The sequence below is a fragment of the Perca fluviatilis genome, chromosome 17 (genome assembly GCF_010015445.1).
Source record: "Perca fluviatilis chromosome 17, GENO_Pfluv_1.0, whole genome shotgun sequence".
Lineage (NCBI taxonomy): Eukaryota > Metazoa > Chordata > Actinopteri > Perciformes > Percidae > Perca > Perca fluviatilis.
The window spans coordinates 29,144,690-29,164,021 of record NC_053128.1 but is presented as its reverse complement, the minus strand read 5'-3'; the positions used below and the strand labels follow the sequence as shown (position 1 = coordinate 29,164,021).

General features: G+C 39.4%; 1 protein-coding gene across 2 annotated transcripts in view; it reads right to left on the bottom strand.

Moving 5' to 3' along the window:
- Nucleotides 1–4,920: 4,920 nt before the first annotated feature.
- The window catches only part of rph3aa (rabphilin 3A homolog (mouse), a), a 50,886-nt gene continuing 36,474 nt past the window's right edge, over nucleotides 4,921–19,332 (bottom strand). For both annotated transcript variants that reach the window (XM_039780629.1, XM_039780628.1), the window contains exons 8-16: nucleotides 14,651–14,730; nucleotides 13,957–14,031; nucleotides 13,746–13,855; nucleotides 11,967–12,093; nucleotides 11,713–11,766; nucleotides 10,496–10,647; nucleotides 7,642–7,723; nucleotides 7,422–7,518; nucleotides 4,921–5,955 (exon numbers count right to left, since the gene is read on the bottom strand). In XM_039780629.1, the coding sequence (XP_039636563.1) occupies nucleotides 5,822–5,955; nucleotides 7,422–7,518; nucleotides 7,642–7,723; nucleotides 10,496–10,647; nucleotides 11,713–11,766; nucleotides 11,967–12,093; nucleotides 13,746–13,855; nucleotides 13,957–14,031; nucleotides 14,651–14,730 (911 nt within the window). In that variant the 3' untranslated portion in view covers nucleotides 4,921–5,821. The remainder of the gene's footprint in view (nucleotides 5,956–7,421; nucleotides 7,519–7,641; nucleotides 7,724–10,495; nucleotides 10,648–11,712; nucleotides 11,767–11,966; nucleotides 12,094–13,745; nucleotides 13,856–13,956; nucleotides 14,032–14,650; nucleotides 14,731–19,332) is intronic.

Here is a 19,332-nt window from a genome sequence, read left to right as displayed (position 1 = left end):
TCAAATTGCTTTATTGGCATGAATGTCAGAAATAGGACACACAAACAAGCCAAACAGGTTAATCAATCTGCAAATGTGACTGATATATTTATAGGAGACAGGCTCGCCTCAGAAACACGTGCTCGTTACACACTACAAAGAAAATGTGACAAACTAATCAATTTATATTGATTTATAAATGGGATATTATAGTTATAGGATTAAACAAGTTGTACTAATTTAACATCCTTAATTAAATATCAAATGGGGAAGTAAGTCACACATGTGCAAGTAACAAGCAAGTCTTAACCTTCAACTCGCAGGCAAGTCTCAAGTCACTTGTGGTGAGAATCTAGCAAGTCAAGCCAACTCCCTATAAGTCGAGCAAGTCACACGTCAAGTCATACAAAATTCTGATGATCTACCCCAATTTCCACCAGTTTAAAAAGACAGTTGTCATGAAATGATTTGTTTCATTTAATATAACAAATAACAAATAAAAACTAAATATCATACAAACTTAAAAATGTAACCTCAGAAAAACCTGAGCAAAACAAAAGACAACATTGCTTCTTCCTTCTGTGAGAACACAGCATTTCTTACTGCCACCTAGTGGAAAGAGTGATGAGGATTACCATCCTTTAAAGTGCTCATATTCTGCTTTTTGGCTTTTCCCTTCTCTTTATTGTGTTATATATCTTTTTTGTGCACGTTATAGGTTTACAAAGTGAAAAAGCCCAAAGTCCCCCCCAAAGGGCCTTACCATCTCCAACAGAAAACACTGTTCACAAACTGCTCCAAACAGCTCTACTGTAGTCCAGCCTTTACTTCAGAGACAGACGTGGTCACTTTGGAACACATGTTATAATGCTCGCCTAGCTGCTAGCATGGCACGCCCTCATACTCTGCTTCTGACTGGCTAGTAGTCCTTACCTAGGTACTGTCAGGGCACGCCCTCATACTCTGCTTCTGACTGGCTAGTAGTCCTTACCTAGCTACTGTCAGGGCACGCCCTCATACTCTGCTTCTGACTGGCTAGTAGTCCTTACCTAGCTACTGAGCATGTGCGACTCCCAACAAAGATGGAACAGAAGTGAGATGTCTCACTCTGTAGATAAAACAGAGAGCTCAACACACAGGGTGAAAAGAGGAGCTGCAGCAATGTGCAGTACAACAAAAATATGGTGTTTTTTGAAAATTAAACCATGTAAACCTATTCTGGTACAACCTCTAAATACAAGTATGAACCTGAAAATGAGTATAATATGAGCACTTTAACAGAATAAATCAGAGCTTCTAGGTGGCATTAAACACATAATCACAAATGAAAAACATCAACCGTTCCTAGAGATTTCGCCTTTTTCCCCTCCTGGCACTTGCCTCGTATTACACTGATAAAAAGCCAAGTCCTTTTGCGTAATCTGTCTCAAGTGAAAGACAAAGTCAAGTCAATTCAATGTGGGTCAATCATATCTCAAGTCTTCAAATTTTTTACTCGAGTCCCCCACCTCTGTTAAATATATATCATGTATCCAAACGTTATTTGTTAAAATAAGGTGAGGTCTGCACAACAGTTACATGCTCGAAAAAAAACATTATTTAATAGTGGAGAATCAGGCACACACAAAGTTTCGGCCCAAATATTATTTGGACATGATGTGGGAAAGGTGTGTCAAGAGGAGATTCAAAGGAAACAGAAATACCGCTGGGGAGGGCAAAGTGAAAGAAAATTCAACCCCAAACCTTGGTACAATTTATAACATGTAGCTTATAGAATAATATATGGTATATTTATTGAGTTTTGATGTAAACTATGAAGGGAAAACGCTTGTATTCTATCCCTAACCCAAGAATGAAAATGATATTAATTGCTTCTGTTTTTATTTCAGTAAATGAATGTTAAGGTCATGATTCTTCACAGAGATGTTACTCCCCTAAAGGAAAACATCAGCTGTAACTATCTTAATGGTTACTGACACGTTGCCACGGTGACAGTAGACCAGCGTGGGAGGACAAGCCATGAAGGTCTTTAATCTAATTTTAAGCCAGGAGGATTTTGCCCTTTTAAAGGAGAACTCCACCAAGCAAGGGTGTAACTTTGAGTTCAACTTTGGGTGTGGGGTTGTCAAACACTTCATTTTCTGCATTGTGGTGAATTTTTCTGCAACAATTTGTGGCTTTTCTGCATCCATCCCCTCTGTAAATTACACCTGTGCCACCAAGTTCCTAGGCGTTGGGGCGTACTGTTCTACTTTATGTGAAAAAAGTTGTATAAAAATCGTTTGTGTCTCCAGAGGAAAAATCGGTTGGCTACATTCGCAAGAATGTAGCCAACGTAGCCAAGAAGAATTCTACAAGAATAACCCACCTGAATGGATTTGCATTCTGGGTAATGTAGGCAAGTTTTGACAAGAAAGCAGAATGCATGGAATAAACAAAGACAATATCTCTGGTTCAGCTGCATCAATTTTGAAGCAATTTTCCCCAGAATTATCCATCTAACAACATTTTTGGAGTACTGTTTTAAGATTAAACGCCTCAGACCAGTAGTTCCCATCCTTTTTTGGCTGGCTTAAAACACCTGAAGAGCTACAAAAAAGTCATTCTTAAAATGAATAAACAGTTTCATTGACATTCTGTTGAGTGCACAAAAAACATGATTGATAAAAATGTAGATAAAATATCTTATCAAAACAACCCAGGTTGGATATTCCCTGGATTGCATACACAAAACAAAACATAATTTAGGAAAATAAATAAAATGGATACATTTTGCAAATGAACCTTTCACAGTGTCAACTTGTGACCTCTGATCACAGGTACAGAAAACAGGCAGAACTCCCTCCCCAAAAAAGTCAGAACAAATGAGAAATATATTTTTCTTTTAATCATAGAGACTCATCAGATTTCCTTGGGACCCCTTGAAGCGACCCCAGGTTGGGAACCACTGCCCCAGACCACTGGTCCATCAGGACAGCCGCCTGCTTCCTGACACTTTACAACCAGTTACTAGATTATTATTTTTTTTAAGATTATTTTTTTGGGGGGCTTTTCCCTTTATTGTGTAGAGACAGTGGATAAAAGTGGAAGTGGGAGAGAGAGATGGGGAATGACATGCAGCAAAGGGCAGCAGATCGGATTCGAACCCGCGCCGCTGCAGGACTCAGCCTACATGGGACGCACTCTCTTACTGGCTCCCACTAGATTTACTGTATTTTTAGCTAATTAAGCACTGTGTTGTCAAAGTATAACTCCATGCTGAAAGTGAAGTCAGTAAAGTATTGATTTCCATTTTCTCTAACCAAATAAGGTGCAGACATTGGAAAAGAAAGAAAGGTACTTTTATTGTCACATACACATACAGTACATGTAGTGAAATTCATTCGCTGCACTTTAACCCATCCCTCAAGAGAGCGGTGGGCAGACCAACTTCAGATCTGAGCCAGTGCCTTGATCAAGGGCACTGACTGGAGAACATAATCTACATGTTTTTGATGGCGGGGTAAACCGGAGCCCTTAAAGGAAACCCACGCAGACATGGGGAGAACATGCAAACTCCACACAGAAAGGCCTGGGACCACCGGGATTCAAAACCGGAACCTTCTTGCTGTGAGGCCACAGTCACAGTGCCATCCACTGGGCCACCATGCCGCCAAAGTAGTTAGTTTTAAGATAAGCTATCCACAAGTCTGTTCTGCTGTCTGGAGGCCTTGATTTTAAAGATGATATGTAATATTTCTGCATTAAAATGTCTAAAAATCCGACACTGGTGCTTTCTTATGTGAGGTTTTGAATACCCAAATTGATGCACTCCCCGGTTCTGTTTTACTTTGTTCCTAAAAAATCCCAGAAGGGCAATATGGTATACAAAAGTTGTAATCATTGTATGTAATGGAAATTTGCCCTTCTAAATAAAAAGATAATTATAAAAAAAAAAAAAGTCTAAAAATCTGTCATTTTACTCAATGACACGGAGAGTGTTGTTTGGTCCCCGGGCGAAGGAATATCCCGCCTTATTCTGCCTCAGATTGGCTAGTCCTCGTTGCCTTCGTTGGTTGGATTGGTCAAGTTTAGGCGTTGCCTTCGTTGGTTGGATTGGTCAAGTTTAGGCGTTGCCTTCGTTGGTTGGATTGGTCAAGTTTAGGCATGAGGAGTGAGCTTGGTAAGTGTTGGGTAAGAATATCAAGGTAAGTCAATGGACAGGACATCCTAGAAATGCAAGCTTCGCTAACCGGTCAGCTACCACCACAAATAGAATCTAAGTACCTATGTGGGAAACTATAACTGCATCATTCGAATGAAATGACATGAACAAACGTTACTAAACATTAAGTGAATAAAACTTTAAGATTAATTCCTCAGTGAACGGATACATTTTAATCGCCAATTAAGACAACTCCTACAACCCCATGCGACTTCACAATGTCATCAAGTCTGTGTTTACATCCATGGTTTCGATTGAGAGACCCTATAGCAGCAGAAAATGTCATATATTGAAGTTTAAGTCAGATCAGCTGTATTCATTTATTTCAGTGCTTACTTGCGTTCAATTTGTTGTTGTTTGTTTAGGACTCTTGTAATTGTAATTGCTCATTATATATATTCTTTTTTACTTTATTTTCTTGTGTTACTGTTGTCTTGATTTTATTGTGCAAAAAAAGATATAAATATTTGGGTTCCTGTCAGGCCTTTGTTTGGATTTATCTTACTTATGAGAAAGGTAGATTATGTCTTAGCTTGAAATTCAAGGACAGACTTTTCAGGTTGTCAAGTCCGTCAACTTTCACCCACTTGGACACAAGGCAAGTTTTATCAAGAGAAGTCAAAGTTCATAAAATTCTCCGCTGCGTGTCTGTCTGAGCTGATTGGCTCAAACCTCGCCTGATTCAGACAAAGTTTCCTGCCATGTCACAACACATATCGAACAGGGTGAGGAGCAAAGGAAGTGCCATGATGTTTTTATTTATTAGCCACGTGTATGCTACAATATGGCATGCATCAACATGAATACAGAGAGCAAAATGATCATTATGTATCTCAAAACACTTCAGATTTAAATTCATCAATCAAATATATATCTGGAGGAATATTTCATAGATTTTCTGTAAATGTGCTTACGTTGTGTAATCAAATTTGTTCTTCATAATAAACTATCATGCAGAAGCATTTTGGGACGTCTTCAAAGGGAGCTCACACATGCACAAAGTGAAGGTGATAATGAAACCAACACGTTATCTGTGTCAAAAAAAGAATAGATTTCACATCAACACCAACAAAAAGTTAGTTCGTTTACATCATTTTTGGAGGCAAACATCTGTTAAGTGTCCTATTTAATATTTAACATAAGCACGATGCATTAACACAATGAGTGTTTTGGTGATGCAAGCACTTGCTGTTATCACATTACATGATCCCATATGACAGGAACACAGATCAACATAAACAGGTCAGAAACGTGGGAATCCCCTGGAGGGTGGACACTTCATTACAACATAACTGGTTCAAAGGCAATAATGATTACAAGGGTTTCATCGTCACCATAAAATATGATAATCGCTCTGTTCAATCATTACCGCATGTCAGGTAAGGTTTATTTATTACAGTTTATGATATAATTGCAGTGAAAAGTTATGTTTAGTGGTAGAGCCTTATTTTAAAAAAAAGCCCAGAGGTCAACATCCATGTTGGTCACCTGAAAACTGAAATGTAGCCTGCACATTGCACAACAAACTACATAAAAGCAAGAGGGTAATATCCGTCCACCTGTGCTCACAGGAAAACAATATTCTACAGGGGGGAATGATAGAGAAAGAAAATACATCTAGACGAGTGGGAAGACGCTTTAATCCTCAAACTGGACAGTGTTGTCATTTAGCAGAACATGCCAGCGCTCAATCTTCTTGTCTTTGTTCTTGAGGCATTCGTACCAGTGCTTCAAACACTCTCCTTTGGCCTGGATGCCCAACTGACATCCTCCTGGAGGCAGAGAGAAAGTCAGCATTAGTCTATATCCACGACGTTCCACTTCCGGGATTGCTCTGTTGCCTCTGGAAATTCTGTTTTTCTCCCATCCCGGAATGCTGTGTGGACTAGCCAGACCATCCTCCGCGGCGCTGTGGAGGAAAGTCTGGCAATGCGAGACTAAGTGAGCGTCAATAATATTAACATCATGAATGATGTTAATGTAATGCTTTACATTACTGCTTTGCATGGTTGCATGTCTCAGGAAAATGGCTATAATCGGTTTTGTGTGGCTGTATTCTGTTGCTTGCATGGCTTCACGTACAGAATGTGGATACTGTTGATGTGTGACTTTACTAATGTCTTGCTGCTTCCTGTCGCTCTGCAAGGCTCCTTGAGAAAACTTATTTTGTTGCTATAGCTGCCTTTATTGACTTGACTTCTGTCTGTACATTTTTACCTGCAGCCTACCAATGTATTATGTTTACTGTTGCTCTGGCCTCGCCAAAAGACTACAGTTGAAAATTAGCCAGATGGCTAACACTGGCATATTTACAGAAGAGTTGATTAATGTGCATTGTCCTTATAAATAAAATAAATGAAATGAAAAATGAAATATCTTAGACTAAGACATGCTAGCAGCTCTGTGAGGCTGTACTTAGGCTTTAACGTGTTAGCATGCTAACATTTTCAAACTAGTGCCAAAAAGGCTGATGAGAGTGTCATTAGTTTTGCAGGTGTTTAGTCATAAACCAAAGATACAAAGTCAGGGGATGATCAAAGTTATTTTATGTGAATCCATCCAATAGTTGTCAAGATATTTTGTCTGCGACTTTCTTGACTTGCAAAATTATCTTTTGAATTGACATCAACATCACATGTGTAACTCATGGCACAATTCATACAAAAATGATCGTGAGGACGGAGATCGTTTTCATTTTAAAGTGCTGTTTTAAAATGAAAACATAGTAGTGTGGATGCAGCCTAAGCCCTCTATAATGTTTACCGTGTTCACCATCTCAGCTAAGTGTGTTAGCATGCTAACGTTTGCTAATTTGCACTCCAACTGAGGCTGAATGTCATTCTTGCAAGTATTTAAGTCATAATTAAAGCAAAGTAATACACACATTATTAACTATGGTGGCAACAGATGAAAAGGGATCAAGTTATTACATTTCATCATTTCATTTTGATGAGGGCCTGGATGTTTCAAATTTCATAGCAATCCATCCAATATTGGTCGCCACATTTCACTCAAAACCACAAATATCAACCTCATGGTGGCGTTAGAAGAAAACTTAGAGGATCGCCAAAATTATTAGAATTTATCCTCTGGGTACCATGATCCTTGGAACCTTGTTCCAAATTACATGGCAACCCATCCAAAAGTTGTTGAGATATTTCAGTCTGGACTAAAGTGGTGGACTGACAAGTGGTGTATTAATGAAGAAATACGATTGCAAGACAATATCCACACTTACCAATGAAATCATTGGATTTTCCCATGTCATAGTCCCAGACTGAGATGTCGAGGGTTTTCTTGGCTAGCTCACCATGTTTTATTTCGTAACCGAACTCCTGAAACACAGTTAATGAAACATAACAATGTTATTACAAAATCTATGACTGAGATCTGAGTGAGCAGAAGACTGTGAAGTTCAGTATGTGCAAATAGAAAGCAACAGTTTAGTAATAACTGACCTCGTTAAATTCTGGATTGAGGGTCTTCTTTTTTATCTGTGTCTTGTTTTTAGCTTTCTTCCCCATATCAGGCTTCAGACATCTACAGCACAAAAGAAAAATATGTTATATTATTAAACACAATATAATCAATCACATGTAAAAACTTTAGTCTAAACCCAGGAAGAAAATCCCCACCAATGGTGTGTTTAAATCTCTGAGACTTTTTCATTGAAAAGGGAACCACTTATTCACTTTCTTGCCGAGAGTTAAATGAGAAAATACCACTGTCATCTGTCCCTCAATATGAAGCTATTAGCCTGTATATGGTTAGCTTAGCTTAGCATAAAGACTGGCTACAGGGAGAAACAGCTAGCCTGGCTATGTCCCCTACCAGCAACTTTAAAGTTACAAATTAACACGTTATATCTCATTTGTTTAATCCATACAAAAAAACAAAGGCTAGCTGTTTGCTTCTGTTTCCAGTCTTTATGCTAAGCTAACTATGATAAGCTTAACTAAGCTAAGCTATGCTACTCACCTACTGGCTAGTTTCATGTTTAGCACACAGACTGTAGATAAAGATGGACGGATACCATAGACAGTATATAAGAATGGACCAACAGATCCCGTTGCTCTGGACGGAGACCAGTGAAGGATATTAGAAGCACTTTTCCGGTGAGCGCTGAGCGTTACTGAGCAGCCTCCAACTGAGAGAGACAACGTTAATGTGACGTGAGCAACGTGTCTGAAAGTTGTAAGTCTTCTGGTAGCTGTGCCAAGAGAAATCTCAATCATTCCCAATCTTAAAGAGACGGAGAGCGTAGGTATATGTAAGGAGATAACATAGGCACAGGCTAATTATTGCTAACTAAAATGCTAGTTAACATTAGTAATTAAACCTAAACAGCTAATGTAAGTCGAAACTGCCTGCGAGCTTCTCCTGTACTATACGGTAATTTCTCTACTGGCGACAGTAAGTCATGTGGTTATGACACAACCGTTAGCCTATTTTTATAAAAGCGTCTGCTACGGAGCCATAACGTGAGGTACAAGGTAATGGAGCCTTTTATACATTGTCGCGTTTCTTTAGAAATAAACAACGGACAAATAGAGTCTTTAAACGCTTCAGATGTAAAGTTATTCGCTGTCAAAGTGACGTCAAAATGAATGGCAGTCAATGGGATGCTAACGGGAGGTGATATTTTTGTAGCATCAAAATGGCGCCATAGGAGGTTCAAGTTCTGAAGCGAAGCTTACCCCCTTGTCAGATACGGGCGCTTCCATCATCTTCTGAGCCATAGTCTGTGCAGTAGAGATTGGGCGCGGTATCAAAGCCCCGCCCATACACCCGCCCGACCAATCGCAAGTCAATCACAGCTGTCAATCATGCCGTTTCACCCAGTTTTTGTAGCATCAAATACCCATAAAACCAAACTGATCAGAAAAATGAACAAATATCAGCGTTATATGAACTACCTTAAATGACAGAAACTTTGACCCATGTCTCATCCGTTAACATGGAGGGGGCGGGGTTTATGAACAGCCAGCCACCAGGGGGCAATCCAGATATTTTGACTTCACTTTTGGGGAGCTGTCAAGCCATCCATCTTTACGTACAGTCTATGGTTTATCATACATGAGAAGGTATCAATTTTTCTAATTTAACTCTTGGCAAGAAAGGTTGTACGTAAAACATGAAGCTACAACTTAGTTTAGCTCAAAGACTGGAAGGAGGGAGGAGAATCTAGCTGTCTCTGTCCAAAGGTTGGCTAATCTAACCATCTCCTGGCTGTAACTTCATATTAACCGTACAGACGTGAGAGTATCTGAGAGACTCACAGCAAGAAAGCAAACAACCATGTTTCCTATAAATGTCGCGCTATTGCTTTGACCATAATCTAGAGCAGGGGTCTTCAACGTTTTTTAAGCCAAGGACCCCTTAGCTGAAAGACAGACGAAGCAGGGACTCCCTACTATATATATGGTATCAAATTGTGTTGCATATTAAACTGGGCCTACAATAACGTGTATAGTGGCCCAAAACCTTTATACATACCTTTTTATTGTGCATACAATACTAAGCTTTTAAAATAAAAAATAGTTGACATATGTCAGACAGGGGGTGGAAATGGGAGTACCCAGGGCCCTCATGTGATAAGGGCCCAAAGAGATGCTAGAATGAATTGCTGTGCAGGGAGGGGCCCATAGAGAATGCCTTTCTACAGGGCCCAGAATTTTGTGCTACGCCGCTACATATTCACATATTTTTTTAATATTTTGGATTCATCTTAATCAGTCCCTCCAGAAAAACGCGATTATGCGATCGTATAATTCAACGCATAATCAGCCAAAGTCCATATATTTTGAAATACGCCGCACTTTCGCTGCATAAATTGCCGATTTCATAATCCCCGCATTTTCGTTGCAACAAAGTCACATATATCTTAGCAGAAAGTTGAAAAATGTTGCGTTTACTTTACACAAGAGCAGCCATTTTCCCCTGTTGCCATGGGAACGTTATGAAGTGACGTAATTATGTCATCAAATCACTTTTATTTCTCTTTTTCATCAAACCGCAGTTTTTGCAAGTTCCCGCAATTTTTGCAAGTTCCAGCAATTTCATCGCATAAAATTGCATAAATATCCCGCATATTCCATCACATTTTTTAAGAAAATGTGCCGCATAATCAATCACTTTGCCCGCAACAATCACAAAAAAACTATTTTTTTGTGATTTTTGTTAAAAAACATTTTTCTGGAAGGACTGCTTAATGTATATTTTCAGACATTTAAAAAAATATTTGTTTTACAGCAACTCTGAGGACCCCCCTAGATCTCTGATCTAGAGGATTCAGCTGAAAGGAGCACATACACTTTGACAAATGGGTCGGAGTATCCGTTGGAGTCCATGGCAGCCAGATGAGCACAGCGGACCACGCCCACCATCAGACGACCCTGCTGGCTGTTGTACGTCAGTGACACCAGGATACGACCCCTCTCCTCTGAATCCTCACCTTCATTCATCTGCGCACACACACACACACACACACACACACACACACACACACACACACACACACACACACACACACACACACACACACACACACACACACACACACACACACACACACACACACACACACATATATAGAGACATAACAGATACCACACATGCACACAAAGTAATAGTATTTCATTTCACTGATCTAAATGCTCCTTTACCCTCTGAAGATATCCAGAGGGATTACACAGTGATTATCATAACATCTTCTAATGGAGGATAATGTACGTGCTACAAAATGGTATATGTATATCATTATGCATTAGGCTTAACTCCATCTACATTAACATGCTGTACATTACATTACCAAATAGACTCTAAATACTTTCTGGCTTCACGTCTGTGGCTCTACTGAAGATGTAAATTGTTTTTAAATGACTCATGAATATATAATAGTTTCATTTCAAGTCTCAGTAATTTCCAAAAACAGCTGGTTATTGTAACTGTCATCAAACCAACAGTAGGACATTTGTTTGGGACTATTTTTCAGCAGCGGTTTAATCCACATTTGGTGCTCTAGTGAGTATTTGTAGCAGTAAGACGGTGTGTGTGCGGGATTGAGTCAAAATAAATTACAGTAGGTGTATCTCGACCTTGACCAACTGCCACTTTGCTCGTTTGAAAGCCATGATGTCTCTCTCTCATGGGTGGGCCAAATCCTCTGGGCGAGCAAAGCACAGAAAGGGGAGGTAACCTTGCTCCTTATGACCTCATAAGGAGAAGATTCCAGATTGGCCCATCTGAGCTTTCATTTTCTCAAAGGCAGAGCAGGATACCCAGGGCTCAGTTTACACCTATCACCATTTCTAGCACTGGGGGACCATAGGCAGGCTGGGGGAACGCATATTAATGTTAAAAAACCTTATAAAGTGAAATCTTCATGCCATGGGACCTTTAAATAGGGGTTGGACAACAATGTAGGGATGCACCAAAGGGACATAAACTAAGCTGGCGTCTTTAAATTCAGCAGAGAAGTCCAACAACATCCGATGCACAGTGGTATGAGATCCATGTGAGGGTCTTACGTCATCCTCGTAGAGAGCCATGCCACGGGATGGTCCTCCCACAGCTTTCTTCACCTGTAAACCCAGTTATCATCGCTTACTATACACACAAAAGCTAAAGTGTTAAATTTCAAAGCAAATGAAAAGACAGTGTAGAACGTAGGGATGTAATAATGGATCAATATAAATGTGTACTGTGAAACACCCAGGGCGTAATAAACCTTTGATTTCACTATTTTAGATTGAAACGTGACTAGTGTTGGTCTCAGACTCACCGGGATCACTCGCTCTAAGCAAACATTGAAGTTCTTCTTCTGATTGAACTTTAGTTTCTTCAGAGCAACGCGCGTCTCTCCGATGAATTCATTGTGTCCGAACTTGTCCTCGTCACTCACCGAAAGCCTGAAGACAGACAGTGTGTCTCTTGAAACTCTTATGTAATTAGTACAATATACAGTAGGTAGCAGTGGCACATAAGTACGCATCTGAGGTACTTGTACTTCACTTGAGTATTTTAATTTTTCAGCGTTTTGCTTGTTCTCTACTACATCTCAGAAGTAAATATTGAACTTTTTACTCCACTACATTTGTCTAAGAGCTTTAGTTACTCTTTAGATGGTCTTGCTTTGCCAGACCTTCCTCCACCGCGCTGCGGAGGAGGGTCAGTCTAGTCCACACAGCATTCTGGGATGGGAGAAAAACGTGCTCTGGTTTATTGGCATTTCTTTAAATCAATCACAATCGTCGTGGTCGCTAAGCTCTGCACAGAGCCGCTGTAAAATAGTCTTGCAACAGGAAACTCAGATTGGACAGATAGTCTAGCTAGCTGTCTGGATTTACCCTGCAGAGATCTGAGGAGCAGCTAACCATAGTCCTCACAAATCCACCGGAGGTTAGAACGCCAACACAAAGAAAGAGGAAGGAAATGGACATCGTCAAAAATACACGCATCCGGCAGATTTTCCTGCGGCACCGGAGCAATCCCGGAAGTGGAACGTTGAGGATAAAGACTACTTTTCAGATGACAACTTTTCCTCCCCTTCCTGTCCAGTGAAAACCACATATCTCCAGATGTGTTGATGTTGAATATTTGTGATAAACTGAAGGATGAAGTCTTCCTTTATGAGGAAATTTTACTTCTTAAGCTAAATAAAGTCTTTAAAAAGCCTCTTGGATCAGCTGGAAAATGCATCGTCGCAAAGCTGAAAATCTTAGAGATATTCTTAGAGATATGTGGTTCTCACAGGACAGCGATGCTACAAACATCTGATGATCTTATAGAATATGATGCATTTCTGTAGATTAAACTACCCAACAGTATATAAAGGAGTTAAACATCTACAGCAGTAAAATGCAACAGAAACATTAAAAGGTGCAGTAGGTGAGACTTATAAAACTAACTTTCTGTCATATTTGCTGAAACTGACCCTATGTTCCAGTAGAACTACATGAAGCAGGTCATTAAAAATAAATAAATAAAACCCAGCTCCTCTGGCTCCACCTACAGCCTGTAGTGTGATTTGAAAAAATCCACAGCTCCCTGTTCAGATGCACCAATCAGGGTGTCTAACTGCGTGTCAATCACTGCTCATGCACACGCATTCATTCTCCCTTGTGGGGGGAGGGGCTTAGGAGACAGTTTTGGGCTTTAGCAGAAAGGGGGGGAGGGACTGAGAAGTTGGCGATGTTCAAATTTTTTGGCTAAGTCCTGGATCTTCACAATCCTACCTACAGCACCTTTAATGCAGTGGGAATATTAATCCAGAAACATCAGATAATGTAGAGGTTTATTCCGCGATGCAGAAGGTTGAGGGTTTGAGTCCGACCTGTGATGGTTTCCTGCATGTCTTCCCCCTCTCTCTCTCCCCCCTTTCATGTCTGAGCTGTCCTATCACTAAAGGTGGAAATGCCCATGAAAATAATCTTAAAAAACAATGAGTACATTTTGCAGATACATACTTTTACTTAAAGACAGTTTTGAATGCAGGACTTTTACTTGAGTAAAGGATCTGAATACTTCTTCCACCACTGGAGGAAATGTTGGTTGTTCTTACCGGAGAGTTTTGCGTGACATTTCATCATCAGTGATACCGTGGTAGACCAGAGTCTCATTCCACACAGGATTCAGAGTGGTTTTTAGTGTCTTGGTGCGAAGCTTGTTAGACTGAGAACGAAATTTACAAAATAAAAAAAACAATTGATTATGACAGTTGCACGGTTTTCAAATCAACACCTTGACATTATAATCTAATACTGTGTCTGTACCTTACTGGCTCCAGGTAAGAGGTGCAGCTTCACATACGGGTCAGCGAGTCCGTTTGAGTCCATCGGCTTTAAACCCTGAGAGACACAAAGAAAGATAATGGTGACAATCAGTGTGAGTTGCACACATTAAATGCTGTTCTAATATATTCCACATAGTTAATTGTTGGAGTCATTGAATCCAAACGTTTCTACAAATCTAGTTTACACTTATTGGATGAGCCTCATTTCGTCTTGTCTCATCTTTTTTCTTCTAGTCCTGTGTTGTCCCATCTTTTCATGTCGCATTTTTTATGATTTTTTATTGTCTTATTGCTTTCGTTTTCGACTCGTCTTTTCTTGTCTCGTCTTAACTTTCCCATCTTGTCCCATCTTGTCCCATCTTGTCCCATTGCGTCCCATCTCGTCTGCTCTGTCCCATCTTGTCTGGTCGGGCTCCATCCTAGTTTGTCTTTTCTTGTGTTATTCCATTTGGTCTTGTCTCATTTTGTCCCATCTTGTCTTTGATTGTCTTGTCTCATCCCTTCTTGTCTGGTCCCGTCCTGTCTTGTCCTGTTTTGTCTCATCGTGTCTCATTCTGTCAGTGTTGTCTTATCTTGTCCTGTCTTGTCTCATGTTGTATTTTCACAGTGTGTGTGTGTGTGTGTGTGTGTGTGTGTGTGTGTGTGTGTGTGTGTGTGTTTGTGCTCGTGTTTACCTTGGCTTTAACGATACAGCAGTGAAGGGCGTGGTTCTCCTGTTCGTAAAGCAGACTGAACTCCAGAGATCCCAGAGTGGCTGCAGGAATAAAAACACAGGAACACGTCAGACACCTAAGAGGAAAACTCAATCTGACCTGTTAGAAAAACCAATTTCCCCGTAAAGCAGATAAACATTGATTTGTTACTCTTCATCGCTCCACTGGGAATTTCTTTCACTGCTGTGGGCACAACTTATAAATCCACAGAGATAACAATAGAGTAAAAAATTAAACATCTAGAATGTGAAGACACTACACTACGTTCACTACGTAAGTAGAGCTTTATGTTAAGATGTAAAATGTCATGATTGTGGTTTTCAGTTGTGTTTTTTGTCCTCTTTCACTTTGTCTATTTATTCCCTGTGTGTTACGGTCTCCCTGCTGTTATTTGTTCATGGTTATGTTTTACCCGTGTTCGTTCTGTGTTTTCTTTTCCATCCTGTTTTACTTTGCTGTGTCTGTTTCTCCTGTGTCTCGTTTGGTTTTACTTCCTGTCTTCCTTTGTTTTCCCGTCTCTGTGATTGTCTGCCCTGCCCTGATGTGTCCCACCCAACCCGTTTTCACTCCGAACAGTGGCTGTCACAGGAGCGCTGTATAGAGAGCCGAAGTCACGCCCCTTCCGGTGGACCTCATGGGACCTAAACTCAGTAAAAATATGAACGGTAGTGAATGGGGAGAGAAACATTATTTTTTGATCCCATTTGAATTGAGCCATGGATTACAAATATGATGTTCGTCAATTTAAAAGATAATCTTTCAACCGAAGAAAGTCTCAGTTAGCCGTAGGTTTGTCATATGACCACTTAGTTTAGTGTGAAACCGCTCAGTGGACTACATTTCCCGTCTCACACAATCTACCTCACCTAGCTTGATGCTTGGTTTGCTAGCTAGCTAATTAGCTTAGCTCTGTTCCACAACACATGTAACTTTATCTTACCTGCTGTGTTTTATGCAGTGAAGGGTTTTCAGCAGATAAGCAAAAGAACAAGCAAGATCCTCTACTCATTTGAGTAAAGTTATATCCCCGGTACGATACACACAGACATCGTAGCTTCAGCGAGACGTCATCCATGAAGTTTGTAGTCTGTCTAATTACGTATTTTCAATCTTATACTTCAACAGTTTAACAATAAACTGAGACTTTCTTCGGTTGAAAAATAATGTTTTAAATTGACGAACATCATATTTGTAATCCATGGCTCAATTCAAACGGGATCAAAAAATAATTATTATCTCTCCATTGATTCTCGTTCATATTTTTTCCGAATTAAGGTCCCATGGACCGGAAGTAGAAGGGCGGGACACCGGCTCTCTATAGGGGGGAAAAGTTAGGACAATTCCAAGGGCCCATGACTGACAGGGCTCCCCAAAAATAGGTAAAAACTAATATAAAATGATTAAACAATCATCATTCAGTATATCTATTTCAAATATAATAATAAAATTAATGAGCTCTTTGTTTTTACTTGTTTTTGGCAGTAAAAGTTAAATATCCCCATTGACCAAAAAGTAAAGATCCATAATGACCGACCACCCCCCTGTATCTGCATGAAATGGTTTGGTCCTGCCTTAGTGCACTCAGTGACGGTGTTTAGTTGCAGTCAGTAGATGCGCCAGAACTACAGTGACCACATGTTGCCAAGTAACGTTAAATCAAAATATGGTTTTCAAAAAAGGAAAGAGAGAAAAGAGAGAGAGGAAAGACAAAGGAAAGGGTGTCAAACTGTAACGCAGTTTTTCACCAAGAAAGGTGGGTAGCCTATAGTCTGTGAGTGGTATTAACCTGTTGGCTTAATGTCCATTGTGAAATAACTAAGCTAGCTAGCTACAGACGCCAAACAAACTTCAAAAGGTTCACAAAATATTCCGGCTATGGCTTTTCAGTTTGATATCTTTTACAGTTTTTGTGAAAAAGCTGTTTAAGTTTAGTGATCATTTCAGGAAAATTTTCAATTAAACAGAGTGTGTATTGCGTCTGCCATAGTGAGTGATGTCATCAAGTAGAGTGTGGAGCCTTAAAAAAATATCTTTGTCCCTTCGCTATAAATTGCTCATACACCCACAATTTTTACTTGTCATACACAATATATACATCAAAAGGTATTTTTGTCTAGTTTCAGGCAATGTGCTCAGTTATGTGATATGCCTTTTACTTTTGGCTCGTTGAGCTTCCAAATGACAAGAGTTCCACACCTTCCTCCATTCGCTGCCCTGTTTAACATTCTCCACATTTCTGAGCGAAATGCAGAGCGAACCACTTTTTAAAATTGCTGATATGCCCAAGCTGCAGTGTGGCACAGGTGACATCTTAACACCAGGTGTGGTAATTACAGATCAAAGAAAGGCTTATTATTATTCTTTCTTTTCTTCTCCTCTCCTTTTCTCTTCTCTCTTCTCTCTTCTCTCCTTCTCTCTTTCCTCTCTTTCCTCTTGTTCAGTCCCATTCTTTTCACCTAATATATTTCACATCTCATCTCAGCTAGATTGAGGCTTTTCCGTTCTGTGCAGTGTATATGTCTGATAATAATACAAAGTATTTCTTCTTTCAGCCATTTCAGTTAATTCATTTCAACTTTCATCTTTGACAGTATTACAGTTCAGCTTCCAGCTTTTCTAACAATGTATTTTAGCTCTTCCTTTAGGTAGTGCAGTTTAGCTTCCAACTCTGACAATTTTCCAGATGTTTCAGCAGTGCAATGCATTTGAGCTTTAAGATTTTTCAAACAATTTGTTTCATATTTCTGCATTTGTGAGTCATTATCAGTTAGAAAATATACTCAGACCTCACAATGTTCTACGTCTTTTGTCATCATTCAACTTTTAAAACCAACAGTTCAGTTTAGCATAAGCTTTTAACTTTTTAATGAAATCCATACTTATTAAAACGATTTCCACTTTTTCAAAAAATAATTCTCTGAATAGCTGCAGTGCTCTGGATAAAAGTGTCAGCTAAGGACATGTAATGTAATGTTGTGAGAACATTTATAGCATGACACAGCGCTTTTCCCCAGATATGAAAATTATTAGATATTGTCTGTCTTTTCTTCCTCTTTTTCTCTTTTCTTCTCTTTTTCTCTCTTCCTCTTTTCTTTCTCTTGATACTCATTCATAATTTCAGTTAGAAAATAAATTCAGACCCCTCAATGTTCTACATCATTTGTCATTGTTGAACTTTTCAAGCCAACAATTGATTTTAGCATCAGCTTTTCAACAAAATAGAAATATTCCACATCTTTTATACATTATTGGTTTAGTCAACTTTTTAATGAATTTCATGACTATTCATACTTTACTAACTATTCTCACTACTTCAACTATTAATCCAGTTTAGCTTTAGCATTTTAGCTATTCAGCACACACACACACACACACACACACACACACACACACACACACACACAAAACACACACACACACACACACATGCAAACACACACAAATGCAAATACACACACACAAAAACACACACACACACACACACACACACACGCAAACACAGACACACACACACACACACACACACACACAAACAGACACACACACAAACACACACAGACACACACGCAAACACACAGACACTCAAAGACACACGCACACACACACACACACATGCAAACACACACAAATGCAAACACACACACACAGACACACAAACACACACACACACAAACAGACACACATACACACGCACACACACACAAACACATATTGACACACACGCAAACACATACAGACACACACAAAGACACACGCACACACACACAGACACACACACACACACAAAACACATCCAAACACACATCCAACATCCAAGGCTTGTTTGAAGGGTTCTCTCAAACTGTCTCTCACTCATTAGTGATTAATGATTGAAGACAGGCTTTATAAGTGCTGAAGGAACATCACTCATCTATACAGATGATAGCGTAGTGGATATGGCGCATGCCTTTGGTGTGGGAGACCCGTGTTGGAATCCCACTGCAACACATCAATCAATGTGTCCCTGACTAAGATGTTATTTCACTTTTTCAACTATTCTCACTACTTCAACTTATTCTTACGCATTTAAGCTATTCACCCAGTTTAGCTTTAGCAATTCAGCTATTCCTGTTTTATTTTGGCTCTCCGTAACTTCTGCATACGTTCAGCTATTAAAACCATTCAACTATTAAAATGTTCAGCTCTTTCAGCTAATGATAGGACTTCTTCAACTTTTTTCTACTATTTATACTTTTTTAAATACTAACACATTTTCAGGTAATTCATTTCAACTTTCATCTTTGACAGTATTACAGTTCAGCTTCCAGCTTTTCTAACAATGTATTTTAGCTCTTCCTTTAGGAAGTGCCGTTTAGCTTCCAACTCTGACAATTTTCCAGATGTTTCAGCAGTGCAGTGCAATGCATTTGAGCTTTAAGATTTTTCATACAATTTGTTTCATATTTCTGCATTTGTGAGTCATTATCAGTTAGAAAATATACTCAGACCTCACAATGTTCTACGTCTTTTGTCATTATTCAACTTTTAAAACCAACAGTTCAGTTTAGCATAAGCTTTTAACGTTTTAATGAAATCCATACTTATTAAAACGATTTCCACTTTTTCAAAAAAAAATTCTCTGAATAGCTGCAGCGCTCTGGATA